This window comes from Elaeis guineensis, chromosome 6, assembly GCF_000442705.2.
Source record: "Elaeis guineensis isolate ETL-2024a chromosome 6, EG11, whole genome shotgun sequence".
In the NCBI taxonomy this organism is placed as follows: Eukaryota; Viridiplantae; Streptophyta; class Magnoliopsida; order Arecales; family Arecaceae; genus Elaeis; species Elaeis guineensis.
Genome location: NC_025998.2, coordinates 8,683,767 through 8,702,751, shown reverse-complemented (window position 1 = coordinate 8,702,751; position 18,985 = coordinate 8,683,767). Strand labels below are relative to the sequence as shown.

The 18,985-nt window shown below is 37.1% G+C and overlaps 2 protein-coding genes across 2 annotated transcripts; one reads left to right on the top strand and one right to left on the bottom strand.

The window, feature by feature from the left end:
• Positions 1–749: 749 nt before the first annotated feature.
• Positions 750–8,527, top strand: LOC105047296 (clathrin interactor EPSIN 1-like). The gene is made up of 12 exons (XM_019851454.3): positions 750–899; positions 973–1,078; positions 1,170–1,221; positions 1,850–1,929; positions 2,041–2,119; positions 2,232–2,315; positions 2,419–2,564; positions 2,659–2,868; positions 4,140–4,279; positions 6,096–6,295; positions 6,592–7,069; positions 8,208–8,527. The coding sequence occupies exons 2-12, from the start codon at positions 1,038–1,040 to the stop codon at positions 8,417–8,419; spliced, it is 1,722 nt and encodes a 573-aa protein (XP_019707013.2). The 5' UTR covers positions 750–899; positions 973–1,037; the 3' UTR covers positions 8,420–8,527.
• Positions 8,528–11,909: 3,382 nt separating this feature from the next.
• On the bottom strand, positions 11,910–15,454 carry LOC105047295 (AP-4 complex subunit sigma). The gene is made up of 4 exons (XM_010926165.3): positions 15,179–15,454; positions 14,217–14,303; positions 12,330–12,398; positions 11,910–12,231 (listed from the first exon to the last, which is right to left on the bottom strand). The coding sequence occupies exons 1-4, from the start codon at positions 15,317–15,319 to the stop codon at positions 12,097–12,099; spliced, it is 432 nt and encodes a 143-aa protein (XP_010924467.1). The 5' UTR covers positions 15,320–15,454; the 3' UTR covers positions 11,910–12,096.
• Between the last annotated feature and the right edge of the window lie 3,531 nt (positions 15,455–18,985).

The following is an 18,985-nucleotide window of genomic DNA, read 5'->3' as shown; positions in this document are numbered from 1 at the left end:
TGGCTGGCCGCTCCCTGATAAGAACTCGTCCTTGGAATTAGCAACCCATGAAAGACGAGGACTGCGTGCGTTAAATCTAGGCTCATATCAGCTGAACTTTCTTTGGAATGGCTGTAAACTTGAGATCTAATTTATTAAGTCATATTATTGTAGCATTGCTCTTTCCCTAAAACAGTCCCTTCCATCCATCCAATCTCCTACCCAGATGAGAAATATCAGCAACCCTTGCATCACACAACTTGAAGATTTCCTTTTGCTAGTTTCACTCATCCAATAAAAACCAAGGCACAAGGCCTTCATTCCTTTGTAGTTGATGTAAGTTTGACAAGGATTCTTCAGGTTGTGTGTTGTCATTCCTTTCTCTTTTCTTTTCTTGTTTAGTAGACATATTGTTATCATACTTAAAATACCCTTTTCTAGACAGGTTCGTCTGATACGTTGTAATGGTGCTCAAATGCTCAATTTGGCAATGTCAACGTTGCCACTGTACCGTGGAATCCTTACCGGAGCTTAAACATCGGGCCTTTGTCAAACTTTTAAATAGGCCAGGAAGACGCCGGCCTATCAAGGAATATAGTTGAGGCCCAAGGCCCGGCCCATGATCAGGGCAACGTCCCACAGTTTGGCATCCTCACCGTCCATCAATATCCTACGCACACACCATCCCTGTATCTTTCGATAAGGGCAAATCTGGCAGCCGTCCGCCGCCCATTCTCTTCGATAAGTACAGCTCCCAACCCACTTCCACCTCACCGCCCTGCTCCCACACCACCAAAAAAAACAAAAACAAAATAATAAAGGGGGAAAAAAAAAATGCTCTCACGTCTCTTGGACTATTTCAGATTCTGACCCTCTTTAATCTCTCGTCGCTGTTAATTTCAGTCCCTCCTCCTCTTCAGGTACACCGGATCTCATAACCCCGACTCAAGAAAACCTAGAATCTCTCCAGATCTAAAAGGAGTCCGATTGCAGGCCATTTCCCTCCATTTCTAGATTTTGGGGCGAGATCGAGGTCCTCTCCTTCGGTCGTACCGGCAATGGATTTCATGAAGGTCTTGGATCAAACTGTACGGGAGATGTAAGTCTTGCGTTCGGAAACCTCTCCATTTCCCCCTCCCGAGATTTTTGTCTTTATTTTTTTTTAAAAAAAATTTCCCGTTATTTTTCAGAAAGAGAGAGGTTAATCTTAAAGTGCTGAAGGTGCCGGAGATCGAACAAAAGGTTAGAATTTTGCTTTTAATGCCTTGATCTAGGTAATGACGATCCGGATCGGTGTAATTTCTTTCAAATCTTGATTTCATGGTTCTCTATTTGAGAAAACAAGGACCATCCTCCATGAACTGATGGATTCGATTTTAGAATGTGGATTAATATGCATAATAGAAAGAAAATTGTCTTTTTTCTGAGCATCCTTCAAGTACTGATATCAGCGTATCTCACGGGCTTGTACTGGAGAAATCAATTTTGTTACCCTGCTGAAAAAAAAAACGATTAAATAAAATTAAAGAATGTTTAGTCTTGATCTCGGAGAACTGAGCTGAAAGTTCTCTTGGCGGCATGGTGAAAGTGACCGCAAAAAAGGGGAAGAGATTACGGTTACTGTTTTCCCTTTTAGCATGTAATTCTGATATAGCAAGCCAACTCGCTTCTTCTCTGCGTCCAGTTTGGATGAGATGAGTTGGTACCATAGGATCGTGAGTAGAATGTATTATTGCTGAACTTCAAATTTGGGAAGAAGTTGTTATTTGTACAAGTGATTGTTAATTTTCATATCTGCTGGCGTTGGACTCTCTGTTTTCTTCTGTGTGTTTCTTTCTTTATATTGATCTATCAGCATTACAAAATTTAGGTTCTTGATGCAACTAGCGATGAACCTTGGGGTCCTCATGGATCTGCTCTATTGGAGATCGCTCAGGCGACGAAAAAATTGTAATTCCTGCTCCCATTTTATTTGGATTTGCCCTTGAATATCTTTTATTTCTGAGAAGTAACGTTCTGAAGTCTTTGTATTTCTAAGTCCTGTAAATGTTTTCTTCACAGCACTGAGTGCCAGTTGATCATGAATGCACTTTGGACAAGATTGTCAGATACTGGTTCCAAATGGCGTCATGTGTACAAGGTGATAGTTAAAGCTCAGTACTTGATATGGATAAACAGATCTTTAGCTTCATCTGCTATTTTTATTTATTGTTTTAACATCCATAAGGTTGCTGCACTAAACTTCCTTGTAGGCATTAGCTGTTATTGAGTACTTGATCGCAAATGGATCAGAACGTGCAGTTGATGACATTATCGGGCATACTTTTCAAATCTCAGTACTGCTTCTTCACCCTGGATCAGAAAGCTATTAATTTACCTTGTCCATTGAGAAATTTTTTCTCCCAAATGCTTCTCGTTATGTGTTTTGTATTTGTGAAGGCACTTTCAGGATTTGAATATGTTGAACCTAATGGAAAGGATGTTGGGATCAATGTGAGAAAGAAGGCAGAAACCATCTCAGCTCTTTTGAATGATAAACAAAAAATACAAGCAGCCAGAGACAAAGCTGCTGCAACCCGTGATAAGTAAGACCCTGAACACTAGCTGTGTGATCTTTTTTGTGCTCATGTCTAAACTGTATTTTGCTGAATCAGTGATTGCTAATGTATTTATATTTAGGTATTTTGGACTGTCCTCAACTGGAATAACATATAAATCAAGTCCAGCCTCATATGGCAGTGATGGCTTTAGCGATCATTATGGAAGCCTAAGTGGTTCAAGGGAAGGTGACACTTTTAGAGATAATTACCGAGACAGTGAATCACATGGAAGTGTTGCTAATGAAAATGAACGGAGCAAATCAAAGAAGGCAGTAGCACATCAAACCAGGTAAACTAGGCTTCTGTACTCTTTTTTATTTTTCTTTTTGTTACATTATGCCTGCTTGTTGATTTGGGTTATTTTATCATGTCTATAAAACTTATGCTTTTGTTATATGGTTTCACATAGAATTTTGATGTTACAATTAAATTTATGATTACCTGAAACTTGATTAATTACTTGTATGCATTTTTGGTTGTATTTAAGGGATGTTTTTGGTTGTAATTCATTTGAGATAGAGACCAGATCAGCCGAAAGGAAAGGAAATCTAGAGCATGATGTGGTTTTGTGACAATGAAGTTTAAGGTCTTCTAATGATATCTAAGTACACAAAACTAAGGGTTCAGAGAGGCCAAGTTTGGACCCGAGCTCACTTTTCCCAGGACCATGACAACCAAAAAGGGGAAAAAAAAAACTTTTCAGGTTTGGTCTAGGTCTATTTGGGCCCAATTTCTATTTAATTTTGTGAAGCTTGTGGGTTCACAGGAGCCAAGTTTGGAATGAGCTGAATTTTCTCTAGACCATGCCCGTTTCTCCAAATAATTTACTGGGCCTGGCCTAGGCTTCTTTGGACCTAGATACATCATGTGAAACTCGGGGTTCACAAGGTCCAAGTTTGGTGTGAGCTCAGCTTTTCCCAAGACTCTGCCTGCTTCTACAAATAACTTCCAATGCTTGGCCCATGCCTCTTTGGCGGGCTTAGATACTACTTAATTATGTGAAACAAGGGTCTCACAGAGTCTAAGTTTGGACTGAGCTGAGCTTTTCCCAAGACCATGCCTGTTTCTACAAATAACTTCCAAGGTCTGGCCTATGCCTCTCCGGGGGGCTCAGATGCTCTTTCCAATCTTGGATAGCCTATAATATGGAAAAGGAATCTCAACCTTACCCAGCCTAATTGATTTAGCATGACCAACATGAAAAGAATGTCATGGAATTACATTAGGAAGCTGCAAGAAGGGTAATTAAGTTCTTCAAAGATGTGATAATTTTAATATATAATCACAGCACCTCTACCTAAAAGATACTAATAGAATTCATATTATCTTACCAAGGGATGCATGCACAACTATGGAAAATATCAATTGATGCTTGCATATATAAGAGGCTGGAAAAAGAAATGCCTTAGATGGGGATTGGTTGTTTACATAGACAGAAATAATGGTTGCGTTAATTCAATCTTGTGTCATGAATCTTAAATATCAAATAACCTAAAAATCTTCTCGTTAATGCTGCTTCACCTATGGCTAATGTTCAACTAAAATTTGTTTGTTGGATAGGGATCAAGATTCTTTAACATCAAAATCAAAGCCATCAACTAAGCCAGGCCATTCTCCACCTCCTAAAAGTCCAATTGTTCAAGCAACTAGCAGCGAGGATGATTTTGATGACTTCGACCCACGTGGATCTTCAAAAACTGGTGAGTAGTTATTATTTATTGATTTCACATGGTGAAAGAGAAATATCTCTTTTTTACTAGCATATTTGCATAAGTTATAGAACTTAAACCTGCTTTGATTAGATTCTGATAAGTAAGATTCATATATTTTGTGAATGGTTTGTGTATCAATGCTTGCACAATGAATAAATCAAATAAAAATACTGCAAAATATAGATCAAGGGAACTAAGCTTTCAACCTGAAGAGGAGAATGAGAAAAAGAATAGTGCATTTTCGATACTTTTTGTCTATATTCTTTCCAAAGCAAAGTGATATGATTATTTATACTTGAATACTTCCCAGAATTAAATAGATAAGTGATATTATGATATCTCTCAAACACATTGATGGTATTATTTCCACTTATGGGAGTCTCACTTGTTGATTTATTGCAACAATAAAATTATAGCTATCTAAGACTAACCAGAAAATTGTTGTCACACTCCCTCATGAGAATCGGCTGCAGACACATGTCCAATTGCCAAGCTTAAAAAGAGGGGGAAAGAAAAAAGAAGATAAAGGAAGGATAAATAAGCTTTAGGATTTTAAGAAAATGATATATTGCAAAGTTTTGTTTTGTACCTATCATCTTGACCAATCTCTAAAAAGAACATTGTTATAGTGTGTAAACTCATTGTTTGAAGAGACCTCTAGTGATTTCTAAAGCTGAAAAAATGATAAGCATCCAAGTGTCTGACCTGTATCTGCCTCACGAGGTATCAGACATGGATTCTAGAAGCTGCACACAAGTGTCCAGGACCTCCAGGTAAAACAGGACATGGCCTGTTTCTTTTTTCTTTTTTCATTCTCCATCTCTAGATGGCAAAACATTGGGGTCATGCATCAATCCTGCGTTTGATATGACTTACATACATATTCTTTTTAGTCTGAAATTTGGAGAGGTACCTGCCTATTTACTTTAAAGTATTCAACATTGCTTCAGGTTGGATTTATAATTTATAAGCTACAGATGTCAACTGAGCTGTTTCATGTGAGCTTACCTGAGGTTAAGTGGTTCCATTGATTCCAACTAAACGATCAACTTGTTTCAAAATCATGTTAGGTTTAGGGCCTAAACTGGATTTGTCAGATGAGAATATTTCTTGATATAGTCAGATTATAATCCAATATGGATTTACCAAGTAACGTGCAGCCAAAGTTAAGCCCATTCTGTCATTGCAATTTGCATACTATTTCAAGATTAAAATCTTTGGTACAATAAATCATTTACTTAAAAAGATAGCTATAATTTTTGGTTTTCAGATATTTTCCTGAATCTCAATGCTAAAACTAACCATCAACCTTGATTTTTATTATTCCACCTGTTTTTTTTTTTTTTTTCCACTTCTGTCTTTCTGCCAACTTTATGTACAAAGTTTACTGCATGTTATAACTTATTAGTCTTCTTTCAGATTTGGACCCATTTTTCAGTTTCAATCATATGCACAATTGTCATGCTTAAAGCAATATCATGCTTGTTTGGAATCCTTTTGATCTAGAAATATTTTTTCCCCAAAATATGAATTGCATGGTTGTAAGGCAGTTCAGTTTACTTTTCATAAGCGATGGTATCCATGAGGCGACATCACAGCGGAGTATCTTGAGGTGACTGATTTTATTTCTGATTATTTTAATGTGCATGTAGGCTCATTTCTTAGGCCTCAATGTTGCAAACATGTTATCTGCTGATATTGGTTAAGCTAATCTGTGATGATTTGCGGCTCATAGATTTTAGACTTCAAGTAAATAAGTTTATGATGAGCTTCTTATTGGTAGTCCATCTATTTTATTTCACAGGATCAGCTAATACAAGCTCTAGCCAGGTTGATCTATTTGGACAAAGCTTAGTGGGCAACCTTATGGATGAACTAGTTTCTCTTCCAACAGAGACAACCATGCATAGCAATCCTGCAACAACTGAAGTTGATCTTTTTGCTGATGCAACTTTTCAATCGGCCTCACCTCAAGCCGAAGCAACAGCAACTTCTCATACCCAGGTTAGTTTTACTATTTTTCCATTAACAAGGTGGTTGAATTCAAGCTTATTAAGTTCTAGTAGCCTCATGAGACTAGGGCAGTAACACCAGTTCCTGTTCTTTTGGCAGTTAAAAGTTTTCTGTTCTTTTGGTAGCTAAAGTTTCTTTTGTTGAACTTCCAATAATACCAGTGCGCAATCGCCATTAACAGAGAAAATATTTGGGCAACATCATTTGCAGCCTGTGTTCTTTTTGCAGATGAAAATTATTTAATTCAAGGTTTTTTTAATGTTGTATATTACTCATTGTTACTGCAGAGCAGCATTGATCTCTTTGCCAGTCAACCTGCAATTCCTGCTGCATTTCCTTCAACTAATGTGGACTTTTTTCCGGCACCAGACCCAGGCTTGTCCTCTGAAACAAAGTCTCCCATTTCTGAGCCTGCAAGCACCAAAGTCTTTGATCCTTTTGCTGCAATTCCATTAGACAATTTTGAGGGCTCTGACCCATTTGGTGCCTTGACTTCTCATTCTGAACCAGCAACTACAAAACCTTCACAACATTCTACAACCAGCAGCCCAAACAATCTGGATGAGACTTTTGGTGATTTCACCTCTCATACTGAAGCAGCAACTACAGAACCTTTACAGCATTCTACAAATAACAGCCTCAACAACCTGGAGCAGACGTCTTTAAAAGCATCCAAGCCTGCCCTCAAAGACACTTTTCAGGTTAAGTCTGGAATATGGGCTGATTCCTTGAGCCGTGGACTAATTGATCTGAATATAACTGCACGTGAGTTTCTCCTCTCATTTCTCATCATTAATTTTTTTAGTGATTTTGGATTGTTTAGTCATTTTTAAAATACATAGCAACAAATTTTCTTTACCTGGAGGTTGCAGCCTGATACATATAAACTTGCTTTTTTGCTATGTCATGACTTGTTTTGCATTCCTTATGACACTCATATGAAAAAATTTTTCTCCTGTCTAATGCATGTTTCCAAATCCAACAATCATACATGGTTCTATAGCAAATTGAATGTCTTCAGAGAGATTTCTTTTTAAGCTGTCCTAGTTTTGAGATAGCATCTAAGGTAGGGTGACTGATTGGACATCACCACAAAATTTGGTAGTTTTCTGCTACTGAATTAAATCATCGATTCTAATGTAACAGCACCCTGAACGTACCTGTGACTTGAGGATCACAGTATTAATTTCCGAGTTCTTGCCATGGTTGAATATGACCTTTTTTCTAGTACTAATTTTTGCATGCAAGCGGGCATACAAACACATCTAAAAGTGCATGAGTTGTTTGTTATTTCATCCATTTGAGTTGGCAGCATGAATTTTTTTCCCATATCTTCTCTCAGCTGCTGCATCTGCTATCAGTGCAAAATTTTGAGATATTTATGGTAGCTTTTATCTTAGTTTTCTTGAGTCCTCTACTGTTTGATACCAATAGATGGGTGTGTTACGGGAAACTTTGGGAATTATGTTGCTAGAGGATATGGAGATAGAAAATTCATTGTGAGATTTTGTTTGGTCTTGTAAGATATAGAAATAGGCAAATAATGGTTCTTGGTTTGGAGAGGAGACAAGCAATCCTCAAAAATATTCAATATCCACGACACTGTTTTATAAGCTTCATATCAGATTGTTAGATGTTGGTTTGATATCAGATATACATTTATACGGGGTTATATAGCTGTTGTATTTGATGCATCTGCAAGTTTACCATTTTTTCACTAAAAGAAAAATCTCAACTGTGTTTACTGTATGTCATTTTCACACACGAGGAAATCATCAGGATGAAACTATAGAGCATTAGTGTCTTGTGGCAACATTAATCTGACTTCTATATTTTTTTTACGTGTGGCAACATTAATCTGACTTCTATATTTTTTTTACGTGGTGTTCTATTGCAATTGCAGCCAAGAAGGTAAATCTAGCAGATATTGGGATTGTTGGGGGGCTTGGTGATGGCCCTGATGAGAAGGAAAAAGGACTTCCAAGTTCAGCATACATGGGGAGAGCCATGGGCATGGGCACTGGTCTTGGTAGGTCCGGGTTTCCATCAACTACAATGGGAACAAGTGGGAGCTTTTCAACATTTGGCCAACAACAGTTTGGAAGCTTCAAGTGATGTTGCATCTAAAATTTTTTGATATTCTTTTCTCCAGCCATTGGTTATTCCTGTAAGAATTTGCATAATTTTATTGGTTGCACATTGCATTTTATTTGTTTCGCTCTACATTGCATTGTTGTTCTTGTTATGCACTCGCACGAGTTTTACAAATTAAGAAGACTTTCTGCCAAACCGTATTGATAGTGCAAGGACTCCTGCTTGTCTATTCTCCAGGTTCCCAACTGACCATTTACACCTGAAGCATGGGGGTTGGTGTTGCCTGTTGCTATGAAAGTAAGCTAAATTGTGTTCATTTCTGATTAGACTTTCAATTGTTCAATCTTGAATGCTAAGGTCTGCAGACTGAAAATTTTCATTATTAGAAATCTTAAAATGATTCCATTGTATTTTGGACTTGCCTGACCCTGTTCAAATACAATGAGATGCAACTTTTGTTGTGGAGCTTTTGCTTCAATTTGCAGCTGTTTGTTATTATTTTTTGTTCTGTCGAGGCATGATAGAAACTATCATAGGTATCGATTTATGGTAAGCCTAAGGTGCAAGGTGGCAAGAAGATACCAAATAAAGAATCAAAATAATGTATAAAACATTAAAACTATGACGTTATTCATGAAATTTAAGAAGAAAGTGAGATAATCATCTATAGAAAAGGGGCACCAAAGCAAAAAATTAGTGAAGAAATGATATGACTTTTACAGACACGGAAGCCTGATTTTAGGTGATCTATCCTGACTGAAACTAAGAATTCTTCTTGCTTCATTTTTTTTTTCCTTAAATGATTTTTGGATTTTTGCACATGACCAGTGTGATCTAAGCTAGTTTACGTTGCCGTTTCTAATGATATCTCAAGTCTTCTCCTGAAGTTCATGCGATGTCACTTGGGTTCCATTTCTTCTCTCATCCAATAAAATAAAAATAAAAGGAAGGTGGTCTCACATACACACACACACACACACACACACACACACAGAGAGAGAGAGTGCTGCTACTTATGTAACCTAAGCTCTGCCCGCATGAATTCCAGACCATAAGCTAGTCGAATCGGCAGTCAACTTGGCTATCAAGTATCAGGAAACTTGCAATGCTTTCCCTCGCGTTTTTTTCAATAGCGCTAAGAAAGCGAGCCCTAAAGAGCTGTCAACTTTGTCATCCAAAAGACCAAGAAATGGTTTGGAGAGCAATAAGTTTGGTCAGGGTATCTGCTGGAATGAGTAGGATGATATTTTTTTTTTTTTGTGGATACATGCAGGCGGTCACATCATTTTGGTGTGAGAGCAGTTCAAAAAGTCAGAATACAAAAATTTCTACAAGATCGATGGGATATTGTCATCTTGTCGCTAAGTCCAGTCTCCAAAGTGCTCAGCAACAAACGATGCGATCCAATCTGTCGCGCTGTTCACCTTCCGATAAACATGCCACACTACCACTGTAGCTAAGAAGCAAAGCATAGTCCAGATATTATAGAGAAGAAGATGGGCTTCTAGTTGCCTTCTACTGTCATGGATCCATCCAATAACGATGGCAAAGTTGTCTTTGATGAAAATTCTCTTCATCTACAGCTCCTGCCTAGCAAAGATAATGCCCATCCAGACGGCATGAAGCTCGGCTCCCGAAACTGAAAGCTCGAAGAAACAAGAACCTCCAACTGCCAACAGCCTAACATCCGGCCTTTGGATGACAAACCTCGCACCATTTCTCCCATCTTTGACACTATCATCAAAGTTCATCTTGATAAATCTCCAAAGAGGGGGCTCCCAGGAGATGAAAATGATCATCCAGATTGTTGCAGAAGCAGCAAAAAAATCTTAGTGAACGAGGACATCAAGGAACGGACTAGCAGCATCAAAATGACTATATTCCGTAGCCAAACAGATCGTTCTCTCCAACACTCGGTGTCCAGGAACCATCTTATCCTCAAAGATTAGGCTATTTCTGGAAAGCCAAATCTAACAGGTGATGTAAGCCAACCTACCCCTCCAAGTGGAGGTCATCCTATCAGCTACACTCTCGTGGATCGTGCTCAAGAAAGACACCAACCAATCACCCCAGTCGTCTCCCAAGATTGGCTGTCAGCCCTCCTCCAAATCAGTTTGACCCTCGGACAGCATAGGATGGCATTCTTTGTTAACTCATCCTCCAGTCCGCAGATCGGATAAGAAACTGGCAACTCTATGCCCCTATCTCTAATAAGCATGCGCGTCAGAAGTCGGTGCCATGCAAACTTTCAGAGAAAGAATATCACTCTGGAGTGGGTGGATACTTTTCAAATCCAAGCAGCCTCGATCCTCGTAATCATCTCAACTTGCACATCTCAGAAAGATCCCTCAAGAAAATCCTAGGACAGCAAGATTGGCCCCATACTCTCAGATCCTGGCTATGGTAAATCAGAACAGGAGTAGTGAGGACCCAATCAGTAAACAAATCGCCAAATAATCTGATGATCTCCTATACTCTCCAGTCCCTACCATTGGTGTTGAGTAGATTGCAGTCATGCAAATGATCATCCATCTCATTACTAATATAGGTCGGCCACTGGAACAAAGAAAGGCTGGAAATCCAAGCATCCTGACTCACAACCACCGAAATTCTGTCCCCAATCAACCATTTGACCTGAGCCAAAACAACAAGCCCACAAAGACAAATCTCCTTCCAAAGAAAAAAGTATCACGAAGAGCCTCGATCTGGGACTTCTGGCTCCACGCCCCATACCAAACCTTCATCATCCTGCTCCAAAAATAGCTGATTGATAAGAAATCTGACGGTATATTTGAAAATCATAGCCTCCCTCTTGATTACTAAGGACTGAATCTCTAGACTACCATCCCTCAAAGATTGACAAACTATCTCCTAGAATAACAAGTGGATCCCATGCCGATCATTCTCCAAGCTCTACAGGAAATTTCAAAAATCGCTGCTCCGGTCCTTTGAGATAAAACTAGAATGACCATGTTTGGCCAAGAGATACACCGGGAATGACTAGGATGATGTTCAAGATCCATGAACTCGTGGTATCACCAGCACGAGTTCGGCCAAATAATTCCTGAACATCGCAGTGGCAGATATAGAAGCTATTTGTTACAAGAAAATAAATGGGAATGGGAGCCGTGGAGAGTACCATCATTCCTACAAATGATTGCAAACCGCAGTTTCTTTTGTTTTTTCTTTTTCCTAAAAGAACTGGGAGGGCCGAAATTTGAATCGTGGCCTCAAATTAGCAGCCTAAACCCCTCTTTATCCACCAAAAACCGGTTTACGTATGTGGAGTTTCTGAGCGAAATGTAACAGCATTTGGAAAGGATTCAGATATCCAGGAAATATGAACATTATCTGTTTGTCCTGTCCAACGGTGCACCGTTACTAAATTAGGCTTATTTTGGACTCACCAAGTCACCATGGCTATCTCATATAATGTTTACGTTGTTAACTGTGACTCCGCATCTCACATTGCTGCTATTAGAGCATACATAGCATTCCAAACACAGGAGCATACCATAAAATCATCTCAGCCATCTCATACATGCATTCAACAATGATTTACTCTCAGAAGTTTATGAAATCAGCTACTCTCAGATCGTTTCATCATCTGCCAACGAATTTCCAAATTTGAAACAATACAAGAAAACGCAAAACTACAGATCAGATCGACACTAGGTGCGGAGCCAACATCTAAAGAGCTACGAAGCCCGGTCCATGAGCTGAATTGGAGCCAAAATATTTGTCTTGCTTGTTTCAACAATGCACCCATTCACAACCATCTCCTCCAGCATGAAGTGTGCCTTCTCAAGATGGAACATGATATCAAGCTCACACTGCGCACAGGGTAAAAAGAAGACGAGTGTATTTTAGATCTTTAATGAAACAAATTGTGTTGTTTAATCTAAAGCTACCAACAATTTTAAGAACATACCACATTTCCAAAATGGCGGTCCATAGTTTCGACTAATAGATGTATGAATTCTAGGATTGCTAGCTCATTCTGCAAAAGAAGTGATTTCTAATGGATAAGATTATGTGGCTAGAATGCTTGTAAGAAACCTGAAAGTAGCGTTAAGCAATCTGATCCTAAACAGACTTCAAAATGCAAATGTCAGGCCCAAAATCTTCATGTCATAAATAGTCATGTTACAGATGATTGATATTGTAGAGGTCAGAGTTTGATGATGGCACCAAGCTGTCACATATGAATGAGTTTAGGACCTACAAAGTAGTAAGATAATGATTCACATAAAGATGGAATATGTTATACAAGTAAAATGCTGAACAATGAGAGATGTCCTAACAGCATTATGGTTGTACTGTGTTGCTAAGCAAGAGAATGTTCCATACAAAGTCCAAACGCTCTAGTTGATTTTGCTCTCCTATGTCTTGGCAGATATTAAATATCTGTAAACATGACCAGACAGGAATTTTCTAATTCACATCATCATCAACTTGAACCGCAAGATCAGCATTTCAGTTAAAATTTGTTAAATGTTGTTTAAAACTGAATTCTAGACTTCCTATGAAAAAGACCCGCAACTCCAACAGTCTTGCGATTCTCTTAAAGATAACTTTGACAATTTTTCTTATCATTTTATTCCAAAGCATGCACATTAATCTATCCAAGCATGGAGAACCATAAAATTAAAGTTTATAAGCTTCACTTCTTAAACCTCTGACACAAGCAGAAAGCATAGTAGAATATGACTTCGGCTTCATCCAAGGGATCTCATCACTCCAAGCTCTCACACTAATCCACAGCACCAAACATGACAATGGTTCCTTATATCTTCTCTGTCTATCCAATAGCTGCATCTGAAGGAGGCCATAAAAATGTTCTCAAGATAACCAACAAAACAATAACTTGAATTTTCTTAACTAAGTTTTAAAGCAGTTCTTTCTACCGCACACAAGAGGCCTTATCACTTAGAAGATGAAGAGTAAGTTAATTACATAAACTCCATTGGGTTCCCATCTCCAGCATCCCAGGTCCTTCTTGGTAGGAAAGGGCTGACCATTTTAGATGAGATATAGTGAATCCCCTAGTTCCTCAAGTTTTAAATATATGATGTATCCTTCAAGTAATAAACACCAAAGCATGACATCCCCTCTGTTCACCTAAAAAATAAATACAGCTAATTCAAAAGTGGTTGTAGAAAACAATCTCAAGAGGGACACAGCTGCATCACCATTATCTCAATCAGTTCTTCACACCCTCCACTTCAACAAAAAATTTCATTCCGGCTAAGCTCTATCAATGGGAGAAGGTGCTTCCAATACTATTATAAATCATAACCAAAGCCATTTCTGTTGGAAGGTAATATAAATGCCTTAATCTATTTTTAGCTCATTCACTAGAAAAGCTTTACTTTGTTGAAATAATATACTTCCCTGGAGCAGCATTTAATTGGGTCTCAATGAAGGTCCACCCTTATGCACTTGCACAAAAGCTTAGTTAGGACTCGTCTCTTCCTATGAAATAATAGCATTATAACATTTTTAATTGCTTAAAATAAATTGGCGTCTGCATTTCTTTGTCCCATCTCAATTTCATTAAAAATTAAAGTTTATTTTCCCCAAAAAGTGAGGCTCCAATACCAAACATCCATACTGGTGCTAGAAATCAGAATCTTCAATCGCACAACTAATTTAATATAAAAATTTTTGCAACCAAAACTATTACGCATTTTTTAGTTCACAGAAGTTGATGTTCAAACCTATACTGCCACAGAAGCAAGTAACAAAGATTTGCTCAGAAAGTTTTATTTAGGTTTGTAAAGAAGACGAGATGCACCAAGAGAACAGAATATCATACCTCATCATTGTCAACCCCTACTAAGAAGAAAAGTGATGCATATCGCCTATACACAATTTTGTAGTTCCGATGCTCAACAAAAGAACACTGCAATTGGAAACAGAACTGGACATCAACAATGATAACAGGAACAAAGGTATGATCAATTAACAATAATGATGAGTGGGCACAGATAACAGCATGCAGAGTATGAGCTTCCTTCCCCTTTTTGACATAATATGCATAATCTGATGCTCTTTTAGCTTGAGAGAGAGAGAAGGTTGAGGCTCAAAGAGGCGTGCTATATGGATTGATCATTTAAAAAAAATCAATCAATCATGCAAGCATACTGAAGGAGCATGCAAGACTTAATAGCATTGCAAATTTACAACCATTATTTTAGTGCGTCACGTTGGAAGAAATTTATTTCCTCAATCCATGTCGAGCCAAACAACTTAGAGCACCTCAAACTTTTCCGCAAACTTCCTCTGATAACCAAATTTACATGCAGAAGTGATGATTTTCTACAATTACAATTGGCGGACTAAAAACAACATCAAACAACATAGTAATTCTACTACAGCAAAGGCTCTCCAGCAACCACAAACCCTAAAACACCAAAGCATCATCACGAACCAATAAGCGTGCAATTTGAGAAATTAGATCTTCAGATTGCCCAAGTACAATCGGTGTATCACGGATCTATATGGTTAGCCAAAATCGACAAGAAAAATCATTCAAAATCATTCTTTTCCAACAAAGACGCATCTACAGATCCCTAAGACCATAAAACATCAAATCAGCAATAGAATTCGACACCAATCCACGCTAGATTCATGTCCAGCATCCGGATCGACTCATAAAGGAGCCGTTTTGGACTTTCCTAGGGCACAAGCAATCCGCGGTAGCTCTAATCGATCTACAGCATTAGGGCAGGAAATTGAGCGGAAGAAGAGGAGGAGGAGAGAGAGGGAAGGAGGGACCTGTTGCTCGGTGCGGGCGAGGCATTTGCGGACGATCTCTCCCTCGAGGGCGCGGCGCTCTTCGAGGGTGAGATACTCGTAGTATTGGGCCAGCCGGGTTTGGCCTTGCTTGTTTACCAGCAGTATGAAGCGGATCCCCATCGCTCTCTCTCTCTCTCTTCCCCCTCCCCTCCTCGGCTGTGGCACCGGCCTGTCTCTCCTATTATTACCTTTGTGAGCCCCGGTTGCCCTTGCCGTAGGGTAGAATCTAACAACGGGAGGAGATCCACTAACCTGCAATAGAGAAATTATTGCATGCACCAGGTCCAAGTGAAGCATATGCACGGTGGATGGCGCGCAACGTGAAATACAACGGGAAACGTGGCGTGTTTTGCACCGTGGGATTTGTCGCGGTCCAATTGTACCTACTCCAAGTAATACTTGGAACCTCCAGATGAGCCAATGTGGTACGTGGTAGGCATGCCCCGGACCCTATCGCTGTGTGTGTGCAATGACTTGGCGAAATTTTTATTAAAATAATAATAAATAAATTCTAACAACTTTATAAGTGCCTCAATGATGTCAATATGAAAACTTTTGTATTTTTTAGAATCGTAAGAGTCTAAAATATCGGTCCATTTAGGTAATTAGACCCAAAGTCCTATAAAAATTCAATGTGAACTAAACTTACATTTCCAGATATCTAGAAACTTTTGGAGTGGATTAGCCCTAATCCTATAAGAAAAAAAAAATCTACTAAACATTAATTTTTTAGATATCTAAAGTTTTCCAAATTCCTCCTTGAACATTGTTGTTTTCTTCGTATGAGAGTTATGAAAGAAGTGACATACCTGCAAAAATTTCCTAGCCATTAGAATTTTCATTGTATTTAAAAGAACAAAGAGTACTAAAAGCAGGAATATTGATTACCCTTTCAGCATTTGTTAAATCAATTACATATAAAGAAAAATAATAAATAAAAATATTATGAAAATTCTGCCCCTTTTTTTAGTCCCAACTTCCTACTTTTATTCATTTTTCCTCTTCAAACATCAATTTAAACAACTGCATCTAAATACATCTTCCTAAGAAAATGCTTTATAAGCTTAATAATATAAATCTTGGTTGATCTAAATACTAGCATCAATATTTAATTAGTATTTCTTTTCAATATATAATATTCTACTTTTCATTTATGTTTAAAATTAATTATGATATATTACTTTTAGGTTTTAAGCATCCTAAACTTCTATCGAAATTTTTCTGAATTTGCTATTGGTTTCTAGATTCTAAATTATTTGGTTGTGCCAAATAATTTCTGATCACCCAACTTGGGACTATGTCCCAAAATGCTCTTACTATGTCATGGGATGATCACGCTAGAGAAGTTCTACAAAAAAAAATAATCAAAAGAATTGCTCAAATACCTTCAAGTGAGGATTATTTGACTCATGTTATAAATACTTTAACTAAATTAATTAATGAGAGGTAAAATTTCAACCTCTAAATCTCAATTAATTAGATTTGTGGCAACTATTGTTGGCCATTATTTCCTTAAATGGAACAACATTGATAAATATAAGTGATATTTGCTGGGCTAATAGCACCTCCTCGAGCAAAGACTTTTATAGTGGGTTGATCAGATCCTAAGTTGCAGGAGCAATACGTCCCTCTTTTCTCTTCAAACAACTAATTTTGTTACAGCATAGTTTATGATGTTTATGTCGATCTATTATATACTTAGCATCTAACATTATCTCAATCCTTGAAATCAGTGACGGTGCCAGAACACTAAGTTTAGTGGGGGCACCTATTTATGTTTAAATTTTTAAATATATATAATAAAAAATTAATCATAACAATCTAATATATCAATCTACTAATGATATTTTAATATATAAAATAGATAATAAAATCTAACTATTCTCATTGAAATTAAAAAGTTACTTGCTATAATTGTCCTCGGCGTGATTTCACATTTTGAAATCATTGGATAATCAACTCATTGTCGATACCGTTAAATACATTACTCAATGTAAGTGACCAAACAATTATTCATCCATGCATCTTCCATTCGATTATGCAGTTGATTTTTCACAATCTTCACTACAGAAAATGCTCTTTCCATAGTTGCTGTGGCAACAGATAAAGTTAATGCCAACTTAACAAGAGAATACATTAATGGATAAACAAGATACTTTTCAATTTCAACTAGCTTATTTGAGAGGCTACCAATCCCTTTTAAAATTGAAAATTCATCACTGCTTTGCATATCAATAATATATATCTTCGATTGGTTATCAAGAGCTATCAAACCAGTGGAAGAAAAATCATATAGGTAAAACTTAAGGTGCATTTGGTTAGCCATTAAAAAAATATTTTTTTTATTTTTTAATTTTTAAAAAATAAAAATCAAAAAGCAATGTTTGATAACATCATGAAAAGCAAAAAGCAAAAATCAAAATAATTTTTTTATATGTAAAATAAAAACTTATTTCTTTTTAAAACTTACTTTTCTGTTTTTTTTTGCTTCCGCACATCTAAAATACCAAATCAAAAAATAAAGAACCCGAACCTTTCTCCCTTGTCGAGCTCTTCACCTCCCCACCTCCTTCTTCCTCCCTTCTTGAACCCTTCTCCCTCATCGAGCTCTTCACCTGCCATCCCCAAATATTACTTTTTGCTTTATAGCAACGTAATTATCAAACATACTTTTTACTTTTTTACTTTTACTCAATAACAAAAATAAAAAAAAATAAAAAATATTTTTTAAAAATCAAAAATCAAAAAGTGTAACCAGACGCACCCTTAGCAAACTAAATCAATATTTGCTCGTCAAATGCAGAGAATAAGTTATCTGAAATTAAACATGCTAAATAAAGAAGCAATTCAGTATTTGTCTCAACGAAGTGGTCATTAAGCTCTTGAAGTTACATATCCACAACAGTATAAAGTAAATCAACACAATAATGATGTAAATTTATAATCTCTTGAACTCTACATCGTGATCTCCCTTTAGATAAAAACATCTCTTCCATATTAGGAATGTCAATATCATGAGTTGTGCAAAATAAAAAGACTTCATTCAACAAAGGTTCCCATCCACTCTCTCAAAATATTTTCATAGCATTAATGGTATCTGGATCTTTCCTTTGTAATGTCTGTGACAATTCATTTGTGATCCCCAATATATTTTTCATCAAATGCAAAGTGAATACAAAATCAAATGCCTGTAATATGTCTAAGAGGCCACAAGCTTCAGCTTTTTGATCTGGATTCAATCCATCTTCTTTGATAATCGCAAACACATCAATTATTGAGGAATACATAAGAATTAAATTTATTAAAGCATCGTAATGTGAACCCAACGAGTATCAGCATTTCGTTTGAGACTATAATTTCTTGATTCATGCCGCATCCACTTAAAATTTTTCTCTTTTCTAATGCTTTTTTAATTTTAGCAACTTGCTTTTCATGAAGCATGTCATGTCGCTTGCATAAGCCTCCAACAACATTCAATAAAATAGCAACTAAGTTGAAAAGAGAAGTAATTTGAATATGATTCATGGTAATGACAACAAGTGTGAGTTACAATTGATGAGCAAAGCAATGAATATTTTTTAAAATTAAATTTTTAAGATTATTAAATTCATCTTGTATGTTACTAGTTGCATCATAGTTTTATCCATGAATTATTGATATACTCAATCCATATTTGCAAAATAATGATTTAATTACCCTCTTTAGTGATAAAGCAGTAGTATCACTAATATATACTGTGCCAAAAAAATGCTCAACAATATTTTCCTTTTGTTCACATAACACAAA

What these genes read in the sequence shown, in the direction of transcription:
- LOC105047296 (XM_019851454.3), top strand. Translation starts at nt 1,038, where the DNA reads ATGGATTTCATGAAGGTCTTGGATCAAACTGTACGGGAGAT. An exon ending in GCTGCTGCAACCCGTGATAA is followed by an intron (nt 2,565 to 2,658) that starts GTAAGACCCTGA and finishes ATTTATATTTAG; the next exon opens with GTATTTTGGACTGTCCTCAA. An exon ending in ACGTGGATCTTCAAAAACTG is followed by an intron (nt 4,280 to 6,095) that starts GTGAGTAGTTAT and finishes TTTATTTCACAG; the next exon opens with GATCAGCTAATACAAGCTCT.
- LOC105047295 (XM_010926165.3), bottom strand. Translation starts at nt 15,319, where the DNA reads ATGGGGATCCGCTTCATACTGCTGGTAAACAAGCAAGGCCAAACCCGG. An exon ending in TCGCCCGCACCGAGCAACAG is followed by an intron (nt 14,304 to 15,178) that starts GTCCCTCCTTCC and finishes TTCCAATTGCAG; the next exon opens with TGTTCTTTTGTTGAGCATCG. An exon ending in ACCGCCATTTTGGAAATGTG is followed by an intron (nt 12,232 to 12,329) that starts GTATGTTCTTAA and finishes CCCTGTGCGCAG; the next exon opens with TGTGAGCTTGATATCATGTT.